This window comes from Balaenoptera borealis (genome assembly GCF_965194805.1).
Source record: "Balaenoptera borealis genome assembly, chromosome: 3".
In the NCBI taxonomy this organism is placed as follows: Eukaryota; Metazoa; Chordata; class Mammalia; order Artiodactyla; family Balaenopteridae; genus Balaenoptera; species Balaenoptera borealis.
In genome coordinates this window covers 29,042,262-29,067,313 of record NC_138866.1, presented here as the reverse complement: position 1 = coordinate 29,067,313, position 25,052 = coordinate 29,042,262, and the positions used below count along the sequence as shown (strand labels likewise).

Below are 25,052 nucleotides of genomic sequence, written 5' to 3'. Positions count from 1 at the left end.
TGAACCAAGCCCTCATCAGACACTGAATCTGTCAGTGCCATGATTTTGAACTTCCCAGCCTCTAGAACTGTGAGAAATAGACTTCTGTTGTTTCTAAGCCACCTCATCTATGCTCTTCTGTCACAGTAGCCCAACTGACTAAGACATACAACTTACTTCATAGGGTGTGGTAGGCTGAAACTGCCCCCCACCCCCAAAGATGTCCACATCCTAATGCCCAGAACCTGTGAATATGTCACTTCATGGGGCAAAAAGGCTCTGCAGATGTGACTGAATTAAGGACCTTGAGGTGGGGAGATTATGCTGGATTATCCAAGTGGATCCAATGTAACCACAAAGACCCCTGTGAGAGGGAGGCAGAAGGGCCACAGAGAGACAAGTGACAACAGAAGAAAAAAGACAGAGAAAGGGATTGGAAGATGTTAACACTACTAGCTTTGAAGCTGGATGATGGGGCCACAAGCCAAAGTACACGGGAGGCCTCTTGAAGCTAGAAAGATAAGGAAACACATTCTTCCCTAGAGCTTCCAGAAGGAACACAGCCCTATCGGGTCCATTTTAGGACTTCTGACCTCCAACCAATGAGAGAATAAACTTGTGTTGCTTTAAGCCACTAAATTTGTGGTAATTTGTTACAGCAACAGTAAGAAACTAATACACAGAGTTCTCATCAGGACTCAATGAGCTCAAATGCTAAGAACAGTGCCAAGCACCACAGTAAGAGCTCTTTAAATTTCAACTATCATGAGCCAAGACCAGAACCCAGGGGAGACGCAGAGAAGTACTGCAGAAGCTAAGAAAATAAGGTTCAGGAATTTGGTAATATCAATCTAAATTTAAAATGTACACATCATTTGACAAAAAGATTCCATTTCTAAATAGATTTATAGGATATTCAACACATCCTTCGTTGTAATAACTCAAATATCCCTTAATAGGCTAAAATTATAGAAAAACCATTCAACAGAGTACTAGGCAGCCTTTAAATAATGAGGTAGACCTCAATGTGCTGATAAGGAAAGTTCTACAAGATGTATCCTTCAGTGAAAAACAGCCAAGGACAGAACAGTAAGTATATCAGATTCCCTTTTTGTTGAAAAATTAAAAGGATACATACATATATTCGTAAATATACGTGAAAAAAACTCTAGAAGTGCATGTAGTTAACTGTTAATAGTGATTGTTCTAATGAAAGAGACTAAGGGTATGGAGTAGGAGGGAAACTTGTCATTGTATGCCCTTTCAAATGAGTCTAGTTTTGTTTTGTTTTTTACTAAGTATGTGTGTGATATTCATTTCTAAAAAGCTGAGGTTGAGATGTGACATCGCCAATCAAGTATTTATGCGCCGACAGCATGCCCACCATTGTCCGTGATCCAGGGCACAAGACATGGTCCTGCTCTCCAGGAGTCTACAATTTAGCTGAATTCATCATCTAGATTTATATCAGACAATCATCTCTCTAATTGTTTTAGACATTCACATTAGAAAAGTGAACTAGATATTTTCTCCAAGTACTCTTCCACCATGACCCTATGAGAACAAGTCACCACCTAAAATTCTTGTCCCATCCATTAGTCCCAACCAGTGCTTCTTACAATTAATAAACTGTTATTTCCGGGGAAGTGGTCAATGTTTATGAAGGGAGAAATCTTTACAAAACAACCTAATTATATACACATTACACACTACAAGAAAAAAAGATGGATTTGTCTGCTTCAGTACACTTCCTTATATTTTCTTAATTCTCTGCTAAGAAATATGTATCAGTGCTACAAAAAGAAAAAAGAAAATACATCCTCCTCCCCTCAAAAAATACTCTTTTTGGTGCTGACACAATATCCACTGGTTCATCCCAAATCTTCCTCTCATTTTACAAAAGTGACAACAATTCGAAGTATGGCTTTCCAAAGGCTGACATTAAAGAGAACTGGTGGCAAAACCAACAGGAATCATCCAAATCCAAGTGTTCCATTTGTAAAACGTTTAGTGCACACTGTCACCCAATTAGAGCAGAATCCATCGAGGAGACACTATTGCTAGCAAGGGAGGCAGAATGGGATCTGGCTCACTCTTCCATAACTCTGTTAGTTCCTCTCAACCAAGCAAGAAAAGCCTGTGTTAGCAAAGTATTTAGCTGACAATAGACGTACACAGAAATCATGACGTAATTCATTTCCATAACCTTACCTAAGGCGGAAAAAGATGAAAAATACTCACTGGGTAATTAGAAAGTTTTCAAGCGGTAACTTACAAAGGTACTCCTCCAATCTGGAGACTTGAGGAGTCATCACAGCTAAAAGTACTGAATGTACCACAAACACTCCCTGATACTGACAAACACAACAAAGTGGTGCTGGACTCCACGTGCCAGGCCCTGTGATAAGGGCCTTTCCGTTTCTATTCCTAATTTCTCTGAATCCTCTCAACTACTGCTGCGATGTAGAAGTGAAATTGAGGCATGGAGTTTAAATAACTTGCCCGTGGTTATACAGCCAGTGAGTGAAGCCAGGATGTGAAATGAAGCAGTCTTCATTTGGAAGTATAGACATGATAATTGTACTACCTTCACTGGAAAGTATAAACATTCTACTACCCCTTTCCCAATCGCCCCTGTCACACACTTCCATCTCCCCAACTTGCTCCTATCAGACGCCACCCTCTCCCCAGCTCAGAATCAAATCAAATATTCTCCAGTCCTTCTGTAATCCCAGATGCCCTTACTGGCTTCTATTGATCAGAAGCCAATACATGAAAATAAGACGTCATCTGGAGAGGATACTACCCTTACAAAAAGCCACTTTTCAAACACCTGTCTCTAAATGGAGTTAGCAGGGTGACAACTTACAGCTTTGCACTCCTGTGGGACCCACCAGAAGTCAGTGTTTCTTTCCCTGCACACACACAGTCCCTCCTCATTCACATGTATTCACAACTTGCCAAAGTGCTCTCATTGAGAAAACGGTTCTAAATCAGTTCTTCCTGATAATAATCCTAAAAGTAATAATGACAGCTACCACACACTGAGCATTTATTAGGTAACAGGCTTTACAAACACTGTGTCATTTCATCCTCACTACAACCCAATGAACTAGGCACTGTCCCCATTTTATAAATGAGAAAACTAAGGCTCAGAGAGGTAAAGTAATTCAGCCCAAGGTCATGCAGTTGGTAAGAAACTAAATCTGACTCCATGCAGATTTAAGCTTTCCGGGGTCTTGCCTCTTACTGATTAAAATGCGAGCTCCTCCTGGACCTCCCCTGAGAGCCAGCTGCCAACATCAGATCTGTTCCGCCACCACATGAATACTACCACTGAGCGCTTACCTGAATTTCTTCATTCTCATCTACTAGGAGGAAACTCACAACCTTCTCAGTCATCTTCTTCCTCTTGGTGTCCTCATCCATCCCTTCTTCCTCCAGCAACTCCTGGACCTTAGCCACATGGTACACAGTAACGGGGTGCCTCCTTTTGTTACCCCCAGAATGAGTCCTCTTCTGGCACTCCAGACACAAGTTGATTTTACAGGTCTGGCACCTCACGACTGCCCTCTGCTTCATACCTGGAGAATGCCCACTGGGGCCCTTGCAGGGGTCGCAGTAAGGGACGTGGCCAGCTTTGAGTCTGATCCGCTCATGGTTTCTCAGGCGCTCCTGCCGATGGAGCTCCTCCTCGCAGCGGAGACACTGCAGGCTGCAGCACTCGTCACACTCGAAGACGGCTTCGTCAGTCCCGCTGCAGGTGTAACTCTCCTGGCACAACAGCCCAGGGTTCAGGCCCTTCTCTGCTGGGGAAGTCTGCGCACTCATATTCAGACCGGGAAGGAAAGCACCTACCATGTAACGGTACCTGGGCTTTCCCCAGAAGTGAAGACAAAGGCGTTGAGTCCGAAGACTGAGCACAGCCTCCACAGGGTTCTGAACACCCTTAAAAAAATGTTTTTAAAAAAACATCGATGTCTTATTAGAATTCTTCACACATTTACAAATGTTCGGATGTTTAATTTCCTGCTGCCAAGACTCCTGAATCAGCAGCAACGTTGACTTGGTTTGATAGTTTCATCCTCCATAAAGTGCAGGCAAATATGTGGTTAAAATTAACTTGAGAGGATCTGTTATGGCTATCTGAGAGAGATCTGATGGGTTCACTGAGGTGGGCGCATGCATGGGGCCTCAGACACAAGGTTTTGGTAATGAAAGAGAGTGGTCAGGAACTTTTCAATATCATCCAGCTCAAGTCAGTATTTCAGAGGATACCTAGAATAGAGGCAGGAAAAGGATTTCACTCATCTAAAAACAAAAATGCACCTTAAAAAAAAAAAAAAAGATTGTGATTAAATAGGCCAAAACTCCCAAGCGAATTCTCACTCTCACTTGTAAAAATCACACTGGCTCATTCTGAGCCTAGAAATTTCTCCTCAAAATCATGGTTAAGCCCGCTCCTTTTGAAAACAACCACTACCTCTAGTCTCAAGGCATTTAAGAGACTGTGTTGCTTTATTTCCCAGACTGAAATTCTCTGTTCCCTCAGTTATTAAATTAAGAATCAAAAGCACTAAGCAAATAGTCCTTGGAGGGGCAACCCTCTGCACCCTTACCTGCACCCCACAATTGGGAGAGGTGGAGAAAGACGCTTGTAAAAAGCTAAAGAAACAATAATAATAAACTTTAGCTCCATCAAAGTCCTGCGCAGATCCAACTAACCTTGTGACTGGATTGCTTCAACTCTAGACAGAGGCCTATTAAGGACTCTAAACCTGGAAACAAGAGTCACCATTCCATGTTTAAAAACAATTAAAAACAATTATTGTACTTCCTTTTGTCCTTTTCTCTAACTGCAAAAAAAGCGAGCAACAGGAGACAGAATTCCTCCACTATGGTCCACTGCAAAGCCAGGCCTGAAGTGAGTTAAAACAAATAATTTTGGGGGTAAGGGGCGGCGCCGGCAGGCCCGGACCCCCCTCCCCAAAAAAAAAAATAAAAAAAAAAAAAAAATAAAAAAAACAAATAATTTTTCTCTTTGTCACTCAAAACCCAACTTTAAAATAACTAAAAAAAAAAAAAAAGAAAGAAAGATAGATAGATAACTGGGGCAAAAAAGGGGCTTTTTGTCACAATCATATTCCTAACTCCCCTTCGCCTCGACACCCAAACTAACGCTCCCAGGAAATGTAAAGCCCTGCTTTCGGGTATTCACTCCTCCCATACAGTAATCAATCGATCCATCTTATTTTTAGATAAACAAGGAAGGCGAAAGGAGTGACTAGGAGACCTTATTTACACCCTAATCACAGAAGTGCCCAACCAGCTCCCACAACGTTAATAAAAATCAAAATTTGTCACAATTGAGAAAAAAATAAAACCAACCTTCAAAAAGATACCTCTCCGCCCACCAGACCCAAGCAAACAATCTACCCACTCGGCCTCCCACCTCGACGCCTCTCTCCAGCCGGGGATTCCTCACCCTTCCTTCCTTCCGGACACCACCACCACAACCCGAGGGGCAGGAGCAAGGTCTAAGAACAAAGGAGGTCCCCCCAAATCCCGCCCACGCTGGCAGAGGCCAAAGCCGAATCCATTGTTTATACCACCCCACCCCCATCTCCACCCCCGCCGCACCCGCCCCCCCCTTCCTCCCGGGGGCAGAGGGAGCTCCAGGGCTAGCGCTCGTCCGGCGCAGGGCCGTGCCCTTCCCTCCCCGACCGCGGCGTCCCGGGAACCCCACCACGAAGCAGCTCTGCTGCGGCGAGGAGGCGTCGGGGGACCCCGGGGCGCCGGTGGAGGCGGGGGCTGTTCCTCAGGGCACCGGTGGATCCATCCTCCTCTCCATCTCCACCCCCCTCCTCCTTCGCTGCCTCCCGGGCTTCCTCCTCTCCTGTTGTCAGTTAGGATCAGCTGATCTGAGTGAACTTCTCCCTGCTCGGACTAACAGGAAGGCGTGAGCGGCGCAGCCCAGTGAGGGAGGAGCGGGAGAGGTGGAGCCTGACGCCGGCGGGGGCGGAGAAGGACGCGCTTAGCCTCCTGGGAAATGTAGTTCTCCGGAGGCGCGTCCTTCCCCCAACTTCCTGGAAGTGAAGCCCCCCCCACCGCCGCCACCCCCCACCACCCCCTACCACCCCGAATGACTACAACTCCCAGTACCGAAAACGTTGCTCTTGCGAAGAGGCGGTAGAGACTGCCCTTCGAGCATTATGGGACTTGGAGTTTTTGCGGTGACTGTGGTTTCCGCAGGTTTCAGCACGTTGTTTTGGGTAGTGGCCAGAGAAGGAGTGGCGCTAAATTAGAGAACTGATGTAATATGTAGTATAGGCGAGGCAAATAATTCGATTTCAAGTAACCCTTAATGCACACCATTCCTTCAGGAATGTATAAAAACAGGCAGTCTCCTCTTACCCAAGTTCATCTTGCACTAAGAAAAGACCAGAAAGAATTTATAAGAGTATATAAGTACTCTTGTGGGAGTTTTGTTTTCCCTTCAAGAGTGTTCTGCAAGCCAACCATTAATTTTTTTTCTCGATTAATTTATTTTTCTGACTTTTCCTTACATACCTGAAGAACTTCCAAATTTTAAATCGTCTTTTACTTAGAAGGGGTACATTTATTCAAGTAAGCTTTCAGGCTACAGTAAGGCTAATGGTTAACACCGTTATCTGGCTTTTCGTAAATGGTTTTATACTTGTGTTCAGTGCTTTCACTTTTTGTTTTTTTCGTTTGTTTCTTAGAACAACACTGAAAGAAAGCCTGATGTAAAGAGCACTGGTTTGAGATGCTTAAGACGGGGTGCTTGTTCTAGAAAGCTCTTGGGTAAATCACGCAACTCTCCATGAAATAAAAGGATTATATCCTGTAAACTCTGAGGTCCCTGCCAGTTTTAATGTTCTATGATTCTATCTTGATAATTGTTAACCCAGGAGAGAAAACGAAGGTTATGTGATTTGCCAAGGTCATAAAGCAAATTATTGACAAAGCTGGGACAAGAACCCATCTCCTGACTTAAAGTGAGATAATTTTGTACGCTATGATTCAAGGGACATAGTTAGACCAATAGTAAAACCAAATCTACACAATAATGAATCAGCCATGTGTGAGGGTTATATTGCTGAAAATTATTTCTTCAAGACTGGGCAGATAGCCAACAGTGGGACTAACAACAGTGGGACTAACAGCACAATGGTTGAGAAATGCCACATCACAAACAAGGATACTAAGACCTAAGCTATCTGTAGTACTTTACAATTTCGAAGTTTTAAGGGGAGAAGAGGAAAAGAGGGATTTTAGAAAGGAATTTAAGATAACAGGTCTTGAGCTAGGCTCTTGAGACTGGCCAGCATGGCATAAAATTGCCCTAGAAGGTTTTGTTCCTAACCTACCACTATAATTTTTTGTAGCCTTAATAGTTTGCTTCATACTCCTAATTATAAAATGAGGCTATTAATATATCCTGAGAACAAAATGGTATTTAACCCTTTTTAAAACCAACGTGCCCATTTTAAAGTACATTTTTTTAAGTTAAAATAAGAACCCCTAAAACTGTGGAAAATGGTTGCCTCCAAGGAAGGTAACTAAGGTGAGGAAAAAGAAAGACTTTTGAAACAGTTATACTCTTGAAATTTCTTACTATTTAAGTGCAATATGTCAATAATGGAAAAAAACTATTTTACTTTTATTTCTTGTAATAGATCATTGGAATTATCAGATCCCTTTCAGTTGTTGGATGGTTTTACTCATTCTCATTCTTTGTGTGCTTAGTTATTTTTTACTATGAGCTGCACTCTCCTTGGAAAATTATTTGTGGGAATTTTGAAAGCTAAGATAAAGGTTCATTCCTCCTGAGAGAATTTAGTTTTGCTTCTGCGAGTAGAGATAACTTTGAACTAGCACTGTTTGGGATTTTTTTTTTTTTAAACCACCAAGAGATGTATATTTAGGCTACATATCCCTGAGAGGGCTGGCTTATGGGTCCAGTACCCCTCTACAGCTCCCCACAATCACCCCTTCCAAGACAACTTTCTTTACAATCTGTTAGGTGGGAGTGTGTTTACTTGCAATTCACCCTTACACTGAGGTCCCGGCTTTAGAATTCCCCATTCAACCAGGCCCTGGGCTTAGCCTTCTGTCCTACTTGCCCCCTAGGCCTAGAAAAAACAAGTTTAAGTTCTCTAGGTCCATCCATGTTGCTGCAGATGGCATTATTTCATTTTTTTTACGGCTAATATTCCATTGTGTATATGCACCACATCTTCTTTATCCATTCATCTGTTGATGGACACTTAGGTTGTTTCCATGTCTTGGCTATTGTAAATAGTGCTGCAATGAATATTGGGGTGCATGTATCTTTTCAAATTATAGTTTTCTCCGGATATATGCCCAGGAGTGGGATTGCAGGATCATATGGTAACTCTGTTTTTAGTTTCTTAAGGAAACTCCATACTGTTCTCCATAGTGGCTATACCAGTTTATGTTCCCACCAACAGTGTAGGAGGGTTCCTTTTTCTTCATACCCTCTCCAGCATTTAATATTTGTAGACTTTTTGATGATGGCCATTCTGATGGGTTTGAGGTGAAACCTCATTGTAGTTTTGATTTGCATTTCTCAAATAATTACCAATGTTAAGCATTTTTTTCATGTGCCTGTTGGCCATCTGTATGTCTTCTTCGGAGAAATGTCTATTTAGATCTTCTGCCCATTTTTTGATGGGTTGTTTTTTTGATATTGAGCTGTATGAGCTGTTTGTATATTTTGGAAATTAATCCCTTGTTAGTCGCATTGTTTGTAAATACTCTCTCCCATTCTCTAGGTTGTCTTTTCATTTTGTTTATGGTTTCCTTTGCTGTGCAGAAGCTTTTAAGTTTAATTAGGTCCCATTTGTTTATTTTTAGTTTTATTTCCATTACTCTAGGAGACGGATCCAAAAACATTGCTGTGATTTATGTCAAAAAGTGTTCTGCCTTTGTTTTCCTCTAGGAGTTTTATAGTACCCGGTCTTACATTTAGGTCTTTAATCCATTTTGTTTATTTTTGTATATGGTGTTAGAGAATGTTCTAATTTCATTCTTTTACATGTAGTTGTCTAGTATTCCCAGCACTACTTGTTGAAGAGACTGTCTTTTCTCCATTGTATATTCTTGCCTCCTTTGTCATAGATTAATTGACCATAGGTGCATGGGTTCATCTAGAGATTATCATATTAAGTGAAGTAAGCCAGACAGAGAAAGACAAATATTACATGGTATCATTTATATGTGGAATCTAAAAAAAGAAAAAAAGATACAAATGAACTTGTGTACAAAACAGAGATAGACCCACAGACATAGAAACAAACTTATGGTTACCAAAGAGGAAAGGAGAGGAGGGATAAATTATGAGGTTAGAATTAACACATACACACTACTATACATAAAATAGATAACCAACAAGGACCTACTGCATAGCACGGGAAACTATACTCAATATTTTGTAATAACCGATAAGGGAAAAGAATCTGAAAAAGTATATATATATATATATATATATATATATATATATATATATATATATATATATATAGCTGAATCACTGTGCTGTATACCTGAAACTAACATGACATTGTAAACTCAACTGTACTTTAATACATAAATAAATAAAATAAAAAGTATATATTTTCAAGGAGCCCTGAAAACAATAAAAGAATAAAACAGGATATGAAAAAAAAAAGCTATAAGAGAAAGATAAAAAAAAAAAGTTTAAGTTCTCAAGTAAGACATGTGCCCTAGGGTAAAAGTAACATCATTGCTCTATTTACTCTCTGGATCCTGCCTTCACCTAGATTTTGGTCTGATTTTTCCTGGTCTTCTTATTGACTCTTCACTATTTTACCAGCATTTTTCATTGTTTCCAGTAGGATGGCCAATTTGCCATATTATGAGCCATTATACAAAAAAGAACAGTCAAGCTAGTGGTTAGCTCAGGGAGGAGCCAATATGTATCAGGGCACATGATGGACATCTGGGTGTTTGTTGGCAGTGTTCTACTCTTCTTTTTTTTTTTTTTATTCAAACAGAAAGTCACAGGCAGTGTTCTACTCTTGACCTTTGTGGTGGTTGCACCAATGTTCACTTGATACTTTTGCTTTAAACAATGTATATGTTTTTCATACTTTCCCATTTGCATATCTCACCATATAAAATAAAATTTTAAAATTTTTAATTAGAAAAAAATGAATAAAGTAAAAGGTGACTGGAAAGTAGAATCTACAAAGTAAGCAAACCAAGCTTTTGGACTTAATAATTTCCTTAGGTCACTCAACACAGCATTTTAAAGGTCTTAACCACAACAGGACATACAAAACAAGTAGAAGAAAGGTTTTCAGGTTTGTCCCCTTCAACTTCCCCCATAAAAGGAGTCCTCAGTACAAACACACACACACACACACACACACACACACACACACACCACTGGTCTTCAGCTATTAAAATACACACTCCTAAATTGTGTGGCTACATCCAGGTATCCTGTGTGGATTAAGCTGTCTGTTTCCCAAATGGTGCTAAGGGATGGCATTCATTTCCTTGGTAAGTTTGTCAGAGCCCAGATCCACCCTTCGGCCTTGCAGACACAGAAACTTGATTTTATCACCCACCTAGATGGATCCATCTCTTAGCGGTAGACACACACTAAGTTTACCAGGCTGAGGATGCCAAGCCAATAGTTTACAATGACATATTACTATTATGCAGACTGGAATGCTCAAAATTAACACAGCACATTTGTTCCTCTGATAATAGTCCTAGAGGAGAAACCTATTGAAAAAGTGCTTGGTGAGTATAGAATCAGAACAAGAGGGAAGTATTCAAATCAATTGAATATTTATGATAAAAGGCTAACATGTATAGACCTCCTGTTAGAGATAGTCTCTACCCATGGAACCAGAATAATTGAATTCCTCTAAAGTTACCTTTCTGGACTTCCCTGGTGGTGCAGTGGTTAAGAATCTGCCTGTCAGTGCAGGAGACACGGGTTCGAGCCCTGGTCCGGGAAGATCCCACATGCCATGGAGTGACTAAGCCCGTGCGCCACAACCACTGAGCCTGTGCTCTGGAGCCCGCAAGCCACAACTATTGAGCCTGTGAGCCACAACTACTGAAGGCCACGTGCCTAGAGCCCATGCTCCGCAACAAGAGAAGCCACCGCAATGAGAAGCCCCTGCACCGCAACAAAGAGTTGCCCCCGCTCGCCGCAACTAGAGAAAGCCCGCGCGCAGCAACGAAGACCCAACGCAACCAAAAATAAATAAAAATATAAAAAAATAAATAAAGTTACCTTTCTACTTGACATTACATGGCTATCCACTAAGACAGAGCTTGGAAATTCACTCTGTGTAATTAAGAAGTTATTTTATTGGAAGGCTATATAAGGTATCTTAGAATTGTTGAGAAGTTTGGGAAACCTGGCTCAAAAACTAGTCAAGGGAGGCAGTTAGGTGGAATTACAACCAAATTCTCACCATAGGAGGTCAAGGTGGGACACCATCTTTAGCACCATCTCCCCGAAGATGTTTTCCAGTACATTCTATGCTACTGCCACCACTGCGTTCTCAGTGATGGCAACTGTGGTAGGCAGAATAATAGTCTTCCAAATATGTCCACATCCAGACCCCGACAACCTGTATACACGTTACACTACATGGCAAAAGGGACTTTGCATATGTGACTAAGATTGAGGACCTTTTTTTTTCAATTAAAAAAATTATTATTAGATTCAAAGGAAATAAAATGACTCTGCCAAATTGCTATAAAAGTTTCTAGATGCTTCCTTTCGATTTCTGTGTTCATCTCGTCAGAGACCAGTAGCCCTCATTTCAGGGAGGGATGCCCGGCCCCAGACCTCAGCAGGTGGAGCCACTGCCCCAGGCTTTGTTAGTTCTTTTCATCAGTCACTCAAAACTGGGCACTTCTGGGGCCCCGCCACGTACAGCACCTTGGACTAGGGTGAGGACTGGCGGGGTAAGGGAACTGGAGCTCTGGGGAAAGGATTGCCACTGTCATCGTCAGGAGCGGGAAGAAGAGGCCGGCAGGTCGCTGCTCATTCTTTGGCGGCTGCACCTGCTTCAGAGTTTTTGTTTGTTTGTTTCTTTATGTATATATATGTGTGTGTGTGTGTGTGTGTGTGTGTGTGTATGTATATGTATGTGTATATATGGTTTATATTTTTTTGTTTTTGTTTTTTTGGCCATACTGTGCGGCATATGGGATCTTAGTTCCCCGACCGGGGATCAAACCCGCGCCCCCTGCAGTGGCGGCGTGGAGTCTTAACCACTGGACCGCTGTGGAGGTCCTGTTTCTTTTTTTTTAATATTTTAATTTTATTGGAGTATAGTTGATTTACAATGTTGTGTTAGTTTCAGGTGCACAGCAAAGTGATTCAGTTATACATATGCGTATGTTCATTATTTTTTACATTCTATTCTCCTATAGGTTATCACAGAATATTGAGTAGAGTTCCCTGTGCTATACAGCAGGTCCTTGTTGGTTATCTATCTTATATATAGTAGTGTGTTTATGTTCATCCCATAAGGTTAAGGACCTTGAGATAGGAAGATTAGCTTGCATTATCCAGGGGGGCCCAATTTAATCACAGAGCAGAGAACCTTTCCCAGCTGTGGTCAAAGACAGATGTGATGACAGAAGGAGTCAGAGTTGCTGACTTTGAAAATGGAGAAAGGGTACCATGAGCCAAGGAATGCTGGGAGCCTCTCAGAGTTAGAAAAGGTAAGGAAACAGATTATCCCCTACAGCCTCGGAAAGGAACACAGTCCTGCCAACAACTCGATTTCAGCCCAGTGATACCTATATCTGACTTCTGACATGTAAAACTGTAAGATAATAAATCTATGTTGTTTTAGCCAATAAATTTGTGGTTATTTGTTACAGCAGCCACAGAAAACTAATACAGCAGTGCTGCTGTGAATAATTTCTTAACTGTGTCTGCATCTTTATATATCTCTCAAGCTTCAAAATCCTAGGCAGGAAATCTACTTGGATCACATATTTGTGGCCTGGATGTAAGGAAAGTGGAGAGAGGGAGGATCTTTTCTCTTGAGTTCTGGAGTAGGAGGCATGATATAGTGGGAGACTACCTACAAATAGGAAAGGAGGTGGGATGTTGGACTGCAAAATAACAAGTGTCCAAAAGAGGCAATCCTATATTTTACTAAGAGGACTTTGCTTTTTCTATACTTAAATGGATTACTTACTCTACTCTGGTTGGTAGTTTTTAAATATGATAATATATTTCATCATATTATGATTGAGTCCACTGACCTATGAGCTATATTTTCCTTACAGTAGTTAAGGCAGAAATTGCAAATCGAACTGCCTTAATCAAGAAAAGAAATGTACTGGCTCACATAACTGAACAATCTGGTGATTATAATTTCTGGCAAATCTCAATCTTGGAGTCAAATAGCATGCTCAGGACCTTGTTTCCTTCTCTATTTCTCAACTTTGAGAAATGCACTCAACTAATGTTTGACAAAGTTGCAAAAGCAATTCATTTACAGGAAGGATAAGTCTTTCCTCTATCCTAGAGGAAGGATGGTGCTGGAGTAACTGGACAAAAAATTAGCAAAAAATAACCTCAACCTGAACCTCATACCTTATACAAAAATTCATTCAAAACTGATCATAGATTTAAAAGTAAAATGCAAAACTATAAAACTTTAAGAAGAAAACATATGAGAAAAATTTCAAGATCTAGGCTAGGTGAAGAGTTCTTAGACATGATAGCAAAAGCACAATTCATAAAAGAGAAAATTGATAAAATTAGATGTTAACAAATTAAAACTTTTTTCTCTGTTAAAAAGGTACTAGAGGACTTCCCTCGTGGCGCAGTAGTTAATAATCTGCCCGCCAATACAGGGGACATGGGTTCGATCCCTGGTCCAGGAAGATCCCACATGCCGCAGAGCTGCTAAGCCCATGAACCACAACTACTGAGCCTGTGCTCTAGAGCCCACAGGTCACAACTACTAAGCCCGTGTGTCACAGCTACTGAAGCCCACATGCCTAGAGCCGAGCTCCACAATAAAGACAAGCCACTGCAATGAGAAGCCTGCGCACCGCAACAAAGAGGAGCCCCTGCTCGCCACAACTAGAGAAAGCTCGCGCGCAGCAATGAAGACCCAACACAGCCCAAAAAAATTAATTAATTAAAAAAAAATACACTATCTCAAATGAAAGATATACTGTATAGGATTAACAACAGATTAAACACCACAGAGGGTGGAAAACATAGCCATAGAAGGTACTGAATATGAGACACTGGAAGAAAAATGGCTGGAAAAAAAAATGAACAGAGCATCAGCAATCTGTGGAACAATATCAACCAATCTAGTATATGTGTAATTAAAGTCACAAAAGGAAAGGAGAGCAAGAGAAAGGACAGGGGCTTCCCTGGTGGCGCAGTGGTTGAGAATCTGCCTGCCAATGCAGGGGACACAGGTTCAGGCCCTGGTCTGGGAGGATCCCACATGCCACGGAGCAACTAGGCCCGTGAGCCACAATTACTGAGCCTGCGCGTCTGGAGCCTGTGCTCCACAACAAGAGAGGCCGCAATAGTGAGAGGCCTGCGCACCACGATGAAGAGTGGCCCCCACTTGCCGCAACTAGAGAAAGCCCTCGCACAGAAACGAAGGCCCAACACAGCCATAAATAAATAAATTTATAATAAAAAAAAAAGAGAAAGGACAGAAAAATATTTCAAGAAATAAATGGCCAAAAGTTTTCCAAATTTGATGAAACCTATAAACCCACAGATGGAAGTTCAGTGAACCCCAAGCAGAAAAGACATGAAGAAAACCACAGCAAGGTCCTTATAATCAAATTGCTGAAAATGAGTGATAAAGAGAAAATCTTGAAAATGGCCCAAGAGAAAAAAAGATATATAACAGAGAGGGGAAAAAATAATGATAGCAGACTTCTCATCAAAAATCATGTAAGCCAGGGAACAGTGTAGCAACATCTTAAAAGTAATGAATGAAAAAAAACCTGTCAATCTAGGATTCCTTACTAGTAAACGTTTTTTATAAATGAAGGCAAAATAAAGACTTTTTCAGACAAAAGTAATCACAGAGAATTCATAATAAGCAGACCTGCACTACAAGAAATGATAAAGAACATTATTCAGGCAAAAGGATATGATACTAGAGGGAAATTTAGATAGATACAAAATAATGAAGAATGATGGAATTGTCAAATATATGGATAAATATAAAAATATTTTTCCCATTGTTAAAATATTTTTAAAAGATAATTGTTTATAATAAAAACAATAACAATGTATCATGGAGTTTATAACATAGTTTATAAAGTAAAATGTAGGAAAATAATAGTACAAAGGATGGGAGAGAAGATGGAAGTATGCAGTGGTAAATTCTATATAAATGGTATTACATTTTTTGAAGTTAGACTATGATAAGTTAGCCATATATATTGTGAACCCCAGATCAACTAAAAAACAAAACAAGATGTATAGCAGATAAGCCAATGTTAGCAAGAAAATTGAATAATAAAATGTACTCAATCCAAAATAAGATAAGATGGGAAAAGGAGTAAAGGACATACAGAACAAGTAGAAAACAAATAGCAAGATGGCATATGTAAACCCAGCCATGAAGAAAATCACATTAAGTGTAAATGGTTTAAACACTGCAGTGAAAAGGCAAAAATTGTCCAACTGGATAAAAAAAGCAAGGTCCAACTGTATGCCATCTACAAGAAACACACTTGAAGGGTAAAGACATAGAGTAAAAGGATTGAAAAAGTTATATTATGAAAACATTAATCAAAACAAATCTGCAATGGCCACATTAATATCAGACAAAGAAAATTTTAGAATAAGAAATATTATCAGGTTTAGAAAGAGACATTTCATCAAGAGGACATATGCATTCACCTAATAACAGAACTTCAAAATACATAAAGTAAAAATTGAAAGAACTGGAAGGAGGAATAGACAAATCCACAAATAGAGTTGGAGATTTCTATACTCCTGACAGTAATTAATACAAGTAGGAAAGAAATCAGTAAGAATAGGGAAGACTTGAACAACATTATCAACCAACTTGGCATTCCCAACGACAGAAAAATATACCTTCTTTTCAAGTGCACACAGGCCATTCATCAAGATAGATCATGTTAGGCATTAAAATAAATCTCAGTAAATTTAAAAGTATTGAAATCATATAAAGTGTTTTCTCTAACCACAATGGAATTAGCTAGAAATCTGTATCTGAAATATAACTGGAAAATCCCTAAATATTTGGAAATTAAACAATACACTTCTAAACAACACTTTGGTCAAAGAAGCCACAAGGGAAATTAGAAAGTATTCTGGGCTGAAAGAAAATGAAAACACAACAAATACAGACAATGCTTAGAGAGAAATTTGTAGGATATAATGCTTGTCTCAGAAAAGAATAAAGGTCTCAGAGCAATTATTTAGGCTATCATCTTATGGAACTAGAGAACAAGAGCAAGTTAAATCTAAAATAAACAGAGAGAAGAAAATAATTAAGATCAGAGCAGAAACGATGACATAGAAAACAATAGAGAAAATAATCCAAAAGATGGTTCTTTGACAAGATTTTTAAAAATTGATAAATTTATATCTAGACTTACCCCAAAAAGAGAGAAAAGACACAAATACTGTTACAGAAATGGAAACGAAAATCACTACAAATCCTAATATAGTAAAAGAATAATAAAGAAATATTATTAATAACTTTATGTTATTATAAATTCAACTACTTACAAGAAATGGCCAATTCCTTAAAGGACACAAACTGCCAAACATGACTCAAGGAAAAACATAACTGGAATAACCCTTTATCTATTAAGATGAATTTTAGTTTAAAACTAAACTAAAATTTAGTCACAAGGACAATTCCAAGACCAGATGGCTTTGCTACTGAATTCTACCAAACACTTAAGGAAGAAACAATACCAATTCTACACAAATTCTTCCAGAGGATAGAAGAAGGAACACTTCCCAACTCATTTTTTAAAATTTAGGCATAATTGGCATATAACATTATATTAGTTTCAGGTGTACAACATAATGATTGGATATGTGTATACATTGTAAAATAATCACCACAATAAGTCTAGTTAATATCTATCACCATATATAGTTACAAATTTTTCTTTCTTTTTATTTATGTATTTATTTTTGGCTACACCACGCAGCTTGTGGGATCTTAGTTCCCCAGTCAACTAGGGATCGAACCTGAGACCTCGACAGTGAAAGCGCAGAGTCCTAACCGCTGGACCTACAGGGAATTCCCCCAATTTTTTTTCTTATAGTGAAAAAGTTTAAGATTTACTTTAAGCTTTCAAATATGCAATACAGTATTATTTACTATAGTCACAATGTTGTATTCAATACATTACATCCCCATGATTTATTTATTTTATAACTAAAAGTTTGTACTTTGGACCCCCTTCACCCATTTTGCCCACCCCCCAATCTCCACCTCTGGAGCCACCAATCCATTCTCTGTATCTTGGAGCTTGGTTCTGTTTTCTTTTGTTTTTTAGATTCCACACAAAAGTGGGAGCATACAGTGTTCATCTTTCTCTGTCTGATTTATTTCACCTAGCATAGTGCCTTCAAGGTCCATCCATGTTGTCACAAGTGGCAAAATTTCATTATTTTTATGGCTGAACAATATACCATTATTTATGTATTTCACATATTTTTTATCCATTCATCCATCGATGAACATTTAGGTTGTTTCCATATTTTGGCTATTGTAAATAATGCTGCAGTGAACATGGGGGTGCATATATCTTTTTGAATTAGTGTTTTCATTTTCTTCCGATAAATACTCAGAAGTGGAATTGCTGGATCCTATGGTAGTTCTACTTTTAATTTTTTTGGAAACTCCATACTGTTTTCCATAGTGGCTGCACCTATTTACAGTCCCACCAACAGTGCACAAGGGCTCCCTTTTCTCCACATCCTCACTAACATTTGTTATCCCTCATCTTTTTGATAATAGCTATTCTAACAGGTGTGAGGTGATGGTGAGGTGGTTTTGATTTGCATTTCCCTGATGATTAGTGATGAGCGTATTTTCATGTACCTGTTGGCCATCTGTAGGGTCTTCTTTGGAAAAATGTCTATTCAGATAGTCTATGCATTTTTGAATTATATCTGTTTTTGTTGTTGTTATTGAGTTGTATGAGTTCTTTATGTATTTTGGATATTAATCCCTTATCAGATATATGATTTGCAAATATTTTCTCCCATTCAGTAGGTTACCTTTTAATTTCATGGATGGTTTCTTTTGCTGTGCAGAAACCTTTTAGCTTCATGAAGTCCTACTTGTTTATTTTTGCTTTTGTTGCCTTTGTTTTTGGTGTCAGATCCAAAACATCATTGCCAAGACTGATGTCAAGTAGTTTACCAGCTATGTTTTCTTCCAGGAGTTTTATGGTCTCAGGAGAAAATAATTCCACTTACAATAGCATCAAAAAGAATAAACTACCTTGGAATAAAGTTATCCACGGAGATGCAAGACTTATACAGTGAAAACAACAAAATGTTATTGAAAGAAATTAAAGAAGACATGGGACTTCCCTGGTGGTGCAGTGGTTAAGAATCTGCCTGCCAATGCAGGGGACACGGGTTCAATCCCTGGTCCAGGATCCCACGTGCCATGGAGCAATTAAGTCTGTGTGCCACAACCACTGAGCCTGCACTCTAGAGTCCGCATGCCACAACTACTGAGCCCATGCGCTGCATCTACTGAAGCCTGCACACTTTAGAGCCTGTGCTCCAGAACAAGAGAAGCTACCACAGTGAGAAGCCCGTGCACCGCAACGAAGAATAGCCCCTGCTCACCGCAAATAGAGAAAGCCCGCGCGCAGCAATGAAGACTCAACACAGCCAAAAAATAAATAAAAATTAAAAAAAAATTAAAGACATGAGTAAGTGGAAAGATATCCTGTGTTCATGGATTGAAAGACTTAATATTGTTATGATGGCAATACTCCCCAGATTGATCTACAGATTCAAAGAAATTTCTATCAAAATTCCAAACACTTTTTTCTGTAGAAGTGGACAGCTGATCTTAAAATTCATGTGGAATTGCAAGGAACCCCGAGTAGCAGTCTTGAAAGTCCTAAAAAGAACAAAGCTGGAGTACTCACACTCCTGACTTCAAAACTTATTACAAAGATACAATGATCAAAGCAGTGTGGTACTGGTATAAGGATAGAAATATAGATCAAAGGAATATAATTGAGAGTCTATAATTAAACCCACCCATCTACTGTCAATTGATTTTCTACAAGGGTTCCAGGACTATTCAATGGAGGAAAGAATAGTCTTTCAACAAGTGGTGCTGGGATAATTGGATATCCACATGCAAAAGAATAGACCTAGGGCTTCCCTGGTGGCGCAGTGGTTGAGAATCTGCCTGCCAATGCAGGGGACACGGGGTCGAGCCCTGGTCTGGGAAGATCCCACGTGCCGCGGAGCAGCTGGGCCCGTGAGCCACAATTACTGAGCCTGCGCGTCTGGAGCCTGTGCTCCGCAACAAGAGAGGCCACGATAGTGAGAGGCCCGCACACCGAGATGAAGAGTGGCCCCTGCTTGCCGCAACTAGAGAAAGCCCTCGCACAGAAACGAAGACCCAACACAGCCATAAATAAATAAATAAATAAATAAATACTTAAAAAAAAAAAAAAAAGTAAACTGAGAGCACAGGGAAGTATACTCAGTATTTAAAAAAAAAAAAAAAAAAAAAGAATAGACCTAGGGAATTTGGACCCCTATATTACAACATATACAAAAGTTAACTCAAATGAATCCAAGACTTAAATGTAAAAGCTACAACAACAAAACTTTTATTAAAAATATAAGTATAATAGGAATTTCCTGGCAGTCCGGTGGTGAGGACTTGGCGCTTGCACTGCAATGGGACTGGGTTCAATCCCTGATTGGGGAACTAAGATATCACAAGGCCTACTGTGTGGCCAAAAAAAAAGTAAAAATACAGGTATAAATCCACATGAATTTGTGCTAAGGTCTGAATGTTTATGTTCCCCCAAAATTCACGTGGTGATATCTTAATCCCCAAAGGTGATGATATTAATAGGATATTGATAGGTGGGGCCTTTAGGAGGTGATTAGGTCATGAGGGTGGAGCCCTCATGAATGGGATTCGTGCTCTTATAGAACAGATCCCACACAGCTTTCTAGCCCCCTTCTGCCATGTGAGGACATAAGTCTGCAACTAGGAGGAGTGCTCTCACCTGGCCATGCTCATACCCTGATGTTGACTTCTATCCTCCAGAATTGTGGGCAGTAAATTTCTGCTGTTCATAAAGCTACCCAGTCTGTGGTATTTCACTATAGAAGCCTGAACACACTAAGACACCTTAGATTTGGCAACAGTTTCTTAAATATGACACCAAAAGCACAAACAAACAAACAAACAAAAGGTAAATTGGACTTCATCAAAATTTAAAATTTTGTGCATCAAAGGATGCTGTAAAGAAAGTGAAAAGACAACTCACAGAATGGAAAAAAAATTTGCAAATCATATATCTGATGAGTCTAATATTCAGAATACATAAAGAATTCTTAAAACTTAATAATAAAAAGTCAAATAGGGGGCTTCCCTGGTGGCACAGTGGTTAAGAACCTGCCTGCCAATGCAGGGGACACAGGTTCAAGCCCTGGTCTGGGAGGATCCCACATGCCGCGGAGCAACTAAGCCCGTGCGCCACAACTACTGAGCCTGCGCTCTAAGGCCCGTGAGCCACAGTTACTGAGCCTGCGTGCCACAACTACTGAAGCCCACACACCTAGAGCCTGTGAGCTCCGCAACAAGAGAAGCCACCTCAGTGAGAAGCCTGTGCACCGCAGTGAAGAGCAGCCCGCACTCGACACAACTAAAGAAAGCATGCGTACAGCAACGAAGACCCAATGCAGCCAAAAATAAATAAATAAATAAATAAAGTAAAAAAGTCAATAACCCAATTTAAAAAGGGCAAAGGATGTAAATAGATGTTTCTCCAAATAAGATATACATATGGCCAACAAGCACAGGGACAGATGCTCATTAGAGAAGTGCAAATCAAAACCCAATGAGATACCACTTCACATCCACTAGGACAGGTATAATTAGGGAAAAACCCCAGAGAAAAACAAGTACTGGCAATTGGAATCCTCAAACTTTGCTGGTGGGGATGTAAAATGGTGTAGCTGCTGCGGAAAACAGTTTGATATTTCCTTAAAATGTTAAACATAAATCTACCATATAATCCCACATTTCCACTCTCAGAGATGTATCCAAGAGAATGGAAAATATATGTTCAAACAAAATTTGTACACAAATGTATATAGTACCATTATTCACAGTGGAAACAATTCAAATGTCCATCAACTGATAAATGGATAAATAAAATCTGGCATATCCATACAACAGCATGTTATTCAGCCATAAAAAGGAATGAAGTACTGTCACATGGTTTAAATGGATGAAACTTCACAACATGTTGAGTGAAAGAAGCCAAGCGCAAATCATATTCTATATTTCTGTTTATAGGAAGTGCTCAGAATAGGCAAATCCATAGAAACAAAAAGCCGATTAGTGGTTGCCAGGGGCTGTGGGGAGCAGGTAATAGTGAGTGACTGCTCAATGTACAGTGTTTTATTTGGGGGTATGAAAATGTTCTGGAATTAGTGGTGATTGTTGTACAACACTGTGAATACACTAAACGCCACTGAATTGTAGACCTAAGAATGTTTAAAATTGTGAATTTTATGTGAATTCTACTTTTAAAAAAAAACAAAACAAAACAACAGAGAAGACAATAATGAGTGTAGTGTTGCCTAAGTTGGGTTTGAGGTGCCCAGGAAATATCCTAATGGAGATACTCAGTAGGTAGCTGGCCAGTAAGAGAAGGGAATTTATGTGATCTAGGCTACAGATACAGATCTGGGAATAGATCTATATATGTAGATTTATTGTTGAAGCCCTAAGAGTAGATGAGTCGGCTGTGGAATCACGTAGCGTAAGAAGAGAGGAATGCCTGCAACAGGACACTGAGGAGGATCAACATTTTAAGATACGAGAATAAGAAGAGGACCCTCCAAAGCAGATTGAGAAGGAGGAAGCAGTGTGCTAGGAGGAAGAGTCTGGGACATGGAAACCAAGGAAAAAGGATTTGTCAAAGGTAGTGGTCAGGGAGTTCCCTGGTGACCTAGTGGTTAGGATTTGGCGCTTTTACTGCCTTGGTCTGCCTTCAATCTCTGGTCAGAGAGCTGAGATCTCACAAGCTGTGTGGCGCGGTCAAAAAAAAAAAAAAAAAAAGGTAGTGGTCAGAGGTGTTAAATACTAGAGGAGTAAAATAAGATAAAGGCTAGGACCTCCCTGGTGGTCCAGTGGTTTAGACTCTGTGCTTCCAATGCAGGGGGCGTGGGTTCCATCCCTGGTCGGAGAAATAGGATCCTACATGCCATACCGCAAGGCCAAAAAAAAAAAGACTAAGAAATGTCCATTGGACTTAGCAAAAAAGTAGGCATAGTTTCATTGAATTGGTAGGGAACAGGTTGAGAAAACAGTTGTAGGATAAGATACCTTCACTAGGGGAAGTCAGGGAAATGTAAGTTAAACTAAATTAAATGTCATTGTCTCCCATTAGAGCCGTGTGTATATATATGTATATGTATACATGTGTATTTAAGTTTAAACTATTTGTAGAAAAGTAATTGGTATAGCCCCTTTGAAGAACTACTTGGTAGTATCTATTCAAATTTAGAAATTAGCATACCCTTCCACCTTTCCTTTCCACTCCTAGGTATCAGTCCTAGAGAATTATGGACACATATTTTGAAGGAAACATGTATAAAGATGGTAATTGCAGGACTGTTTAAATGCATACAAATTGTAAACAAATGTTCATAAATAAATGATTTTAAAAAAAACTGTATAGTAGACTATGGTTGCCTTCTCAGTATCCATTTCCCTCCTTCTCTTTTCTAACATAATTCTAATTTTGTTCAAATATCCACATTTCCCCAGCACAGACCTTAGATTTCAGAGAAAGCCAACCTCACTCTTATGTCAAGGGATAGGCTTGATTTTCTAAGGGTATTTACATCTATCTTGCCAATTATTATTTTAGGCAAGAACAAGAAACTTAGTTTAGGATGTGATTCATTTCAGGTTCCTGGGGCTTCTAGAAAGTTCTCTCTTGACCTTCTGGAAGAAATTCTGACCATAAACAAAATGAAAAGACAACCTATGAACTGGGAGAAAACATTTGCAAACGATGTGACCGACAAGGGCTTAATTTCCAAAATATACAAACAGCTCATACAATTCAATAACAAAAAAACAAATAACCCAATCAAAAAATGGGCAGAAGACCTAAATAGACATTTCTCCAAAGAAGACATACAGATGGCCAAGAAACACATGAAAAGCTGCTCAACATCATTAATTATTAGAGAAATGCAAATCAAAACCACAATGAGGTACCTCCTCACACCAGTCAGAATGGCCATCATTAAAAAGTCTACAAATAATAAATGTTGGAGAGGGTGTGGAGAAAAGGGAACTCCCTTGCACTGTTGGTGGGAATGTAAATTGATACAGCTACTATGGAGAACAGTATGGAGGTTCTTTAAAAAACTAAAAATAGAGTTGCCATATGATCCAGCAATCCCACTCCTGGGCATATACCCAGACAAAACTATAATTTGAAAAGATACATGCACCCCTATGTTCATATGTTCATAGCAGCTCTATTTACAATAGCCAAGACATGGAAACAACCTAAATGTCCATTGACAGATGAATGGATAGACGATGTGATATATATATCTATATATACATATAGATATAGATATATAGATATAGATATAGATATATATATATAACATATATATATATGTTATATATATATATATAAAACATGGAAATATTACTCAGCCATAAAAAGGAATGAAATAATGCCATTTGCAGCAACATGGATGGACCTAGAGACTATCATACTAAGCGAAGTAAATCAGAAAGAGAGTACTTCCCTGGTGGCGCAGTGGTTAAGAATCCACCTGCCAATGCAGGGGACACGGGTTTGAGCCCTGGTCCGGGAAGATCCCACATGCCACGGAGCAACTAAGCCCCTGCGCCACAACTACTGAGCCTGTGCTCTAGAACCCACGAGCCACAACTACTGAGCCTGTGTGGCACAACTACTGAAGCTCACTCACCTAGAGCCCGTGCTCTGCGACAAGAGAAGCCACCACAATGAGAATCCCCCGGCAACAAAGACTCAACACAGCCAAAAATAAATTTTTAAAAAAATCATAAAGAGAAAGACAAATACCATATGACATCACTTATAAGTGGAATCTAAAATATGATGCTAATGACCATATCTATGAAACAGAAACAGACTCACAGACACAGAGACCAGACTGTGGTTGCCAAGGGGGGTGGGGGTGGGGGAGGGAAGGATTGGGAGTTTGGGATTAGCAGGTGCAAACTATTATACATAGAATGAATAAACAACAAGGTCCTATTGCATAGCACAGGGGACTATATGCAATATCCTGTGACAAACCATAATGGAAAAGAATACGAAAAAATATATATATATGTATAACTGAATCACTTTGCTGTACAGCAGAAATTAACAAAACATTGTAAATCAACTATAATTCAATAAAATAAAAAAAAAAGAACTTCTGAAATCCACTTATACTTTCTCCTAAATTAAAAAGCACGTGGGCTCAAAGTAGCCATGTATGACCATGAGGGGAGCTAGCCTTAGAACAAGGCCCCCATTGTAGATGGTAGAGCAGAGAGGTAGGAAAAAATAAAGACAGGAAGAACCTCATTCTTGATAAAATTACTGAGGTTCTGGATCACTTAGCCCTGAAGGGCAGCCTAGCTAGTCTTTCTGCTGAATGGGCCAGTACATTTCCTTACTGGCTAAGCCAGGTTGAGTGAGTTGTTTGTTCCTTGTTTTTGAAAACTTTCTAGTCCAGACTT

The 25,052-nt window shown here is 39.6% G+C and overlaps 1 protein-coding gene and 1 long non-coding RNA gene across 6 annotated transcripts in view; both read right to left on the bottom strand.

Moving 5' to 3' along the window:
• Positions 1-5,935, bottom strand: part of ZFYVE1 (zinc finger FYVE-type containing 1) — a 48,428-nt gene extending 42,493 nt beyond the window's left edge. Inside the window, exons 1-2 of one of the 5 annotated variants that reach the window (XM_082384331.1) lie at positions 5,726-5,935; positions 3,328-4,308 (exon numbers count right to left, since the gene is read on the bottom strand). In XM_082384331.1, coding sequence (XP_082240457.1) covers positions 3,328-3,840 — 513 coding nt within the window. In that variant the 5' untranslated portion in view covers positions 3,841-4,308; positions 5,726-5,935. Of the gene's footprint in view, positions 1-3,327; positions 4,309-4,704; positions 4,908-5,431; positions 5,563-5,725 lie in introns of those variants that run through there. The other 4 variants (XM_082384330.1, XM_082384332.1, XM_082384333.1 and 1 more) reach the window with 4 other exon arrangements.
• Positions 5,936-15,321: 9,386 nt separating this feature from the next.
• On the bottom strand, positions 15,322-23,878 carry LOC309626665. The gene is made up of 2 exons (XR_014243348.1): positions 19,799-23,878; positions 15,322-19,422 (listed from the first exon to the last, which is right to left on the bottom strand). It is a non-coding gene; the product is annotated as an uncharacterized lncRNA (long non-coding RNA).
• Positions 23,879-25,052: the final 1,174 nt, after the last annotated feature.